Source organism: Corvus brachyrhynchos, unplaced genomic scaffold (assembly GCF_000691975.1).
Source record: "Corvus brachyrhynchos isolate BGI_N302 unplaced genomic scaffold, ASM69197v1 scaffold542, whole genome shotgun sequence".
NCBI lineage: Eukaryota > Metazoa > Chordata > Aves > Passeriformes > Corvidae > Corvus > Corvus brachyrhynchos.
The window spans coordinates 222,402-229,731 of record NW_008236766.1 but is presented as its reverse complement, the minus strand read 5'-3'; the positions used below and the strand labels follow the sequence as shown (position 1 = coordinate 229,731).

The following is a 7,330-nucleotide window of genomic DNA, read 5'->3' as shown; positions in this document are numbered from 1 at the left end:
ATGGAGGTCTGCAAAGACAAATGATCCTCAGAAAACTACTTTTGGATTACAATCTTCAGCCTACTTCTCTTGATACCTTAACTTTTATACTGTACAAGCAAAAAAAGCTTGAAACACCTCGCAAGGTTGGGTTTTTTCCTTCTCAAAGTAATTTTCCAGATATAAAGATTTTCACAAGTCGCACAGTCATTTCCACATGGACTAGGGAGAGAGAGGTGTAGTAGTACAAGGTGATAACAAGGGAAGAAAATGTTTTAATCTAAAGACAACATCTCTGTATCCAACTAAAATTGTGAGAGAGCTTTACATATTAAGAAAAATCGACTAGAATTTAGGATATCATAATTAATAAAGTTCTTATTTATGCAGTAAGTTTTGATTACTAAATCCTAAGCAATTGGGCAACTTCCTGTGGGATACTATCTAGTTGGGATAATACCTTAAAACAGGAAATTCCCTCAACCACTGAACTCTGTATGAGTGATAATACCACTCAAATAAAAAAAGATAAAAATTAACCAAGTCATTCCTGGCCAAGCATGAAATCACAAATACCTGTCTTCTTCCTTTTTGGCAGGTCGGGAACTGCTAAGAGCACTTTGTGTTGCGTAAGTGCCCATTTCTGTCACTAATTTTTGGGCTGGACCCACAGACACCTCTTCTTCAGGTTTGAGCTCACCAGCTTCTTTCTTGATTTCAGATTCCACTATTGGGATCTAGAAATGAGCAGGAAGCAATTGTTACAATTAAAATAAAAGATGCAGTTTTCTTCTGCAGAAGGTTTTAATAAAAATTACCTGCATTACTTAAGTTTTTATAAGCAAAAGGTCAGCTACAGTGCAACACTCTGGGGAGAATTTGAGGGGATAAGCAGATGTTGAAATACATACAGATGCTTCCTACACATGCAATAAAACTCTCATTAATGAATTAGGTTTTGTCAGAGAAGTCTTTTCCTCAGAACAACCCAGACTTAGCATACTTTCTTTGCTACTGGATATATTAAATCATAATTTTCCAATTTGCAATAATTTTCTGAAATAAGGAATTTCTCAACTCTTCTTTTAATAGACATCATTTATTCTCAGCTCAAGTATGCTACTTGAAAAAAAATGAATAACAAATGCAAAACCCTGACTGCTTTTTACTTAAGATTTCCTGTGCACATGCCATTACACATCAGAAGTCCTCAAAACACTGCTGCATCTTACTTGATCTTTCTAAAATACCTTTTTCTTAGAAAACCCAGTGGTTTTCTAAGAAAAAGGTACTTTAAAATAATGGCAGGACAAACCACAAAGAGCCAGTAAACACAAAAACCCCAAAGTACACACACCTCTCCGAGTGATCTGCGAACCTCTGTCATTACACTCTGTATATCCTCCTTTGTGCTGCAATATTCTCCCAGGATCCATAACGCTCCTCGATAAATCCTGAAACAAGAACACTAATTTAAATCATGCTTTCATGATATACTCAAACTAGCACCAAGAAAACTGATTTATGGTCAGTTGGTAAAGGCCAGTCTTGACAAATTCAAAAGGACACAACTGACAAAAGCAGGTTAAATCAAAAGCAATTATCCTTCTGGCCTCAGTAAACTCACGAACAAGTACATCAAATTAGATGTATTCTCTGCTACAAATTTATTTCCATCTGTGTTAATCCTGACATACACAAAATTAAATTTCATTGTGATCATAATGAAATACTCTACTGCATGTGAATAAAGTCAGCTCTAAATTCTCCATTTAACTGAGACAAACTAATTTTTCCATTATACAGAAGAAAATGAAAAACCAGAACAAGAATGAAAATTAGGAAAAAAATAGCAAAGCTTCAGAGGGGTTTTTTTTCCCATTTAATGAGATTACAGTGGAGATGAGATTCAGAGTTTTCTCTGTATTAGAATGACAGAGTGCTCTTCTGATACAGAGAAATTCTCATTTGACTTCACTTTTACAGATCCATCAGCAAACCAAGTGTTTAGAGCCCTGAAAGGTACTAAAACAGCTTTATTGTTTGCAAAGCTCAGCCTATGTTAGATTGGGTTTTCTAATAAATGTGCAGTATTTCCAGCTGCCTATAAGCGTAAATTCTTTAGGAATTCTGTTTTAACCAATATATTACTTTATGGCTGGCCTTCATCAACAATGCTATTTCCTAGCAAGTGGAATCACAATTATCAACTGCATTATAGAAATTAAAATTGAATTTATTTTCTTTATTCAACGCAACAAACACCCAATTTATCTCTTGTACAAGCAGACAAGAAGGAAGCTGTACCTAGAAATCCTCTACCTCAAAATGTCTCAGATTCAGTCACTCTCTGTGTGGGTCACATGGATTTTGGTACATATTTCATGACAAAATACATTCAATGCAAGTGAGCCACCAGGTGCTCCAAAGTCTGTTTGATATCATATTTTGGACTCACTTGACAGATTTAATAGCGTGAAAGACTTCGAGCATCTTCTCAACAATAAGAGGTCTGAGGTTATCAAATCTCTGGATCGCTTCCCGCACAAACTCCAGGACATCGGCGGCTGCTGCTTCATTGTTATCACTAAGGAACTCCATCAGCTGCCACAGAAGGGTGAACGTCATCACAAACAGCAGCACAGATAAGTTTGTACAATACTTCCCTTCTATGTTTAGAAAAATAAAATTGCTTATGTTCTCCCATGAAACAAAACTGAAGTCAAACAACCTTAAGTACATTCCAGACAAGCATCAATAATCATAATCCCAAATTGTTTTTCTAGTGATACAAATTATTGCACTTTTAAAAGTCCTCTTCAGCTCATGTTCTTCAAAAATATTTTAAAATAGTCTCAGAGGACAAATAATTACAGCATCAAAAGTCCTATGTTTCTTTAGGAATTAAAAATAGCATTGCTTCTGTGAAGCCACTATTAGGAACACCTCAGCTTTAGCAATTCTGCAGGTGTTGAGTATAGGTATAACACACTTAATGACAACGTAATGAAACATTTGCATACCACTGGAATAACGTTTGCAGCCATGTCTGGGAAGCGAACACTGCCGGAATGCAGTGTCCGAACCAGGAGCTGCCGGTACTTGTCTGTATCTTCATGCTCCGTCACATTATTAGTTTTAATCACTTCCTTCTTCAGAACAATCACAAGCTGCAGAAAAGATCAAACCAAATTTTTAAAAAGTGACATTTTTCAAAAGAAAAATAATAGTGTAATGAATCAAAAGTACATGTAATTTACCTCCTCCACATTTCTTGAAGACACAAGATCCAGAGCCAGCTGAAGGGTCTTTTTGCGCACTTCTAGATCTGGGGTGCTCAACACCCTGAGGATGTCCATAACTAGATCCTGAAACAGTAACAAAAGAAGTACTTTGCTGTTTTAAATTACTTCCTTTTCATACAGTTCTATTTTTCAGTCCTCAGTGATTTTCAAAGCCTTTCTGGATACATAATATATGATCTACTGACAAGCAAACAACAGGCATTAGAATTTCCCAGTGCTCATTTAATACATTCTACATTTACACAGAAGTCTCGCTAATTCTTATGCAGACAATAAAAGCACCAAGTCGTAAACATAAAAGTGCATCCAATATGTTTTGACCAAAAACATACCAACAGAAAATTGAAACTTCAGAAGTATTTTTCTCCATACATTGCAAAAACCTGAAAGCTCTGTTATTGAAGGCTTTTCCTTCCTAAGGCTTGCAGGAAAAGAGACAGCTCACATACCTGCAACACTCGTTCATGGGAAGGATGCTCCTTTAACTCAATCAACCGGTCCAAGACAATCAGTTTCACATTATTATCACTTTCTTTAATAATCAAATCTATGTAGCATTGGGCAGCAGCCTAAAATTAAAAGGATCAAAGCCATTTTTTAAGTAATGAAGAGCAGAAACTGGAAAATTTCCAAAATCAAGGAAAAGACTCCTTCTATTTTACTATTAAAGCAGCTGCTCAAAGTTGGCATAGAAACTAACCTGATACACAGACTTTAAAGTTTTTTGGTCCATCATAAACTGAGTCTACCACCACGTTACAAAAATCACATATGAAGGTTCACAATGACATCAATTTACAATGCACAGACTTGATTTCAAATTCAAAGAAAGACGCAAGATAGATTATCTGACATGCTTTGGGTCAGCTGAAATATGCAACAGGGCATGAAAACCAACTTAAAAGAGTTGGCAGTGTTAGCCTAGCTAGATACGGTTTTAATGACAGCTTTTATGTACAGTGTGTCTACTCAACAAAAATGGGGATGCCAAACCAAGAAGGTTGGAATTCATACTTCCCCTGACCTTTGGAAACTACTATTTTACAGCGCTTTAAATCTATGCATAACCTATCTTTGAAATTTCCATACAAGTTCAAAATTTCTGAGTGATCTTAAATAATCAGCTGTACAAACATAAAACTAAGAACCCCAGGTCAATCAGTAAAGTAATCAACATGAATCTTCACTGTTTTATGCTTCTACCCTGGTCTGAAATGAGTCATATTCACAAGGAAAAAATTTAATCCAACCTCTGAAATCTTCAGCTGTAATCTGCTTTGCTAACTAGGCCAAGCAGACTGTAGGGTGGTCCAACACTCTGGAGAGTATGCAAGCCTGTCCCCTACCAAAGCGACATGATGTCCACTAGCTCCAGGCCTGCACAGTCTTTTTCTGTGACCAGTTCTAAGAGATACTTTAAGATAGTGTTTCACATGAAAAGTGTTGCACAGCCTCTATTACTAAAGCCTTCACTCCTTCAAAGTACCAACATGCGGCACAGTGTTCATTTCAGTGCATTAGAAGCTACTGAAGAGCTGAAACCCACACTTGCATACCTTGATTGCTGTGGGTGCACTGGAGAGTGTGACCAGAGTACCTGCAGCCTCATACTTCACCGCAGGACTTGAGGACTGCAGCAGGTTGTAGATGCAGCGAATGAACCGAGCTCTCTCCGATGGATTTGCATGACAGACCTCGATAAAAGAATGATCCACAGTTGGCACATAAAGAAAAGAGCAATCCTACAGCTTACCTGCTCCACTATCTTACAGAGAGGAGAAATTAAGCAAAAGGTGACAACCTTTTCTGGTGTGTCTTGGGATGACTTTATGATGTGTATCCCATATTGCTGCCCTATGCCCAGGAACTAATTTTGTGCCTTTCCATGTCTTTCAACTGAGCCTGAGAGGGGGGAGGAAAACCTGAGCAAAACTTCTTCAAAGCAGGCTGCAGCTTGTTCAGGGTCACACAGAGATAGGGCCTTTTTTTCAGCTGCGGCAGGAGAGCGAGAGCGGAGGGAAGCACCTGGCTTGCTGCTTTCCAGACAGCTTTTGGCCAGCTTTTCAGCTTCTTTTTCTCCAGAGAGAGACTGAGAGTTGAACTTTTGTTTTTTCCTGGAATTCTGGATTTTTTTCCCTTTTTCTGCTGGACTGCTTCAATATCAGAACACATCGGGAGGACTTTCCACCGGGCAGAGGGCCTGGCCCTGGGCCAAGCCCCAGCTCCGAGGAGACCAAAGGGAGGACTCCAACGCTTTCCCAGGTTTTTCTCCACAGCGAGGGATTTTATTATTTAGCATTATTGTCCTTTTCCCGTGTGTTTGTTAAATAAATAGTTGTTACCTCCTTCACTTTCCTTTGAGGAGAAAGTTTCTTTTTTCCCGAACCTGGTGGGGGAGGGGTGGTTTGTAACCTGCCCTCTCTCAGAGGATGTATTTCTAAATTTGGCCAAACCAGCACATGGTGACAGGAAGTATCATTCACAGCTGTAAAAATCTAATTACAACAGCTCTTCAAAAGCTGTTCTCAACAACTCTGCGCTATGCTGCAGCATCTTAAAATCTCCCATCAAAAGGAAAGGCAGAGCCTCTACCAGCTTCTGTAAGAGATACCCTGCTCATGCCCACAAAGTTCAGTCTAATAACGCAGTCCCCATCACAGCAAATCATGTGAGACATATTGCTCTATACTGTGCACACTTGAGCACTTTATCATTTCAAGAGACAAACCTTATTCAGCTGTATTAAGCAATGACATATTCCTGACATGGACTAAAAGGCAGCTATGATGCCTTTTCTGGCAACAGTCTATCCCTTTTAAGAAACAGTCTAATATAATCCAACATGTGCATTTATTTTAAATGTGCCACAATATTTCCCTTTTACCTTGTAAATTAGTTCAACAATAACCAACTGCAGGATGTCACCAAAGGTCTGCACTTGGTCAATACAGGTACTCAAATAATCCAAAGCTCGATCCTACACAAATAGAAGATAAATTATTTTATGTTATTCAGAGTCTGCTCACTCGGTTGAATTTTAAATCAAAACACATTCTAAAAATGAAAACGTGAAACAGCCTTTATGCAACACTTCAACAATTTAGGAAAACACTGTAGACCTGAAGAGCAAAATAATCCATCCCGTCTAGAGAGGACAAAAAGAGAGACAAACTAACGGTAATTAGGCACAAAAGACAATTGCCTGTAAAGCAAATAATCCAAAACACTAGACAGAAACTGCCATTTCTTTCTCATGCAACTATAAAAGCTTTAGAACAGTAGATAATGAGGCATTTCTCAATGTCGTTATGCTCACATTTTTCAGCACCTTCACCAAACATAGTTCTCCTTTAAAATAAAGGGAGCACTAAAAACCTACATTATGAGTACCAAATATCCCACAAAAGCATTAACACTATCATACATGGGTTTTTTATGAATACAAGCAGTTTATACTACCAACAAACTACTGGCTAGTTACCCAGCATATTTACAATTATTAAACCAAATGATTTTGAGGGCAGGTATCCTTACCTGATCTGCATGAATTAGCATCATAAATGCATTTCTTTTGCAGCTTGCATCTTTCTCATTCACCAAGAAATCATGGATCAGTTCAGGAGCATCAGGTATAAGATGTTCAAAGTTCCTTTACAAGAAAAAATCCTAATTAAAAGAGCTACTGGTAAGGAGTAGAACCCCAGGATGCCCACAGATAGAGGAGAAAAGGCAAACAAACATAAAAATTCTAAACACCACACCAAGGATTGATAAATATTTGAGTTCTCCAAAACTAAAGGTAGCCTTGGTCTTGTGCATGCAGGATTGGGTATAAGATGTTCAAAGTTCCTTTACAAGAAAAAATCCTAATTAAAAGAGCTACTGGTAAGGAGTAGAACCCCAGGATGCCCACAGATAGAGGAGAAAAGGCAAACAAACATAAAAATTCTAAACACCACACCAAGGATTGATAAATATTTGAGTTCTCCAAAACTAAAGGTAGCCTTGGTCTTGTGCATGCAGGATTGTGAATTGTTTCTGCACTT

At 37.9% G+C, this 7,330-nt stretch overlaps 1 protein-coding gene across 1 annotated transcript in view; it reads right to left on the bottom strand.

Moving 5' to 3' along the window:
• Positions 1-7,330, bottom strand: part of COPB1 (coatomer protein complex subunit beta 1) — a 19,111-nt gene that overhangs the window by 7,629 nt on the left and 4,152 nt on the right. The window contains 9 exon segments of the mRNA XM_008644886.2: positions 475-716; positions 1,337-1,433; positions 2,438-2,583; positions 3,003-3,149; positions 3,240-3,347; positions 3,734-3,853; positions 4,841-4,978; positions 6,169-6,261; positions 6,819-6,933. Coding sequence (XP_008643108.1) covers positions 475-716; positions 1,337-1,433; positions 2,438-2,583; positions 3,003-3,149; positions 3,240-3,347; positions 3,734-3,853; positions 4,841-4,978; positions 6,169-6,261; positions 6,819-6,933 — 1,206 coding nt within the window.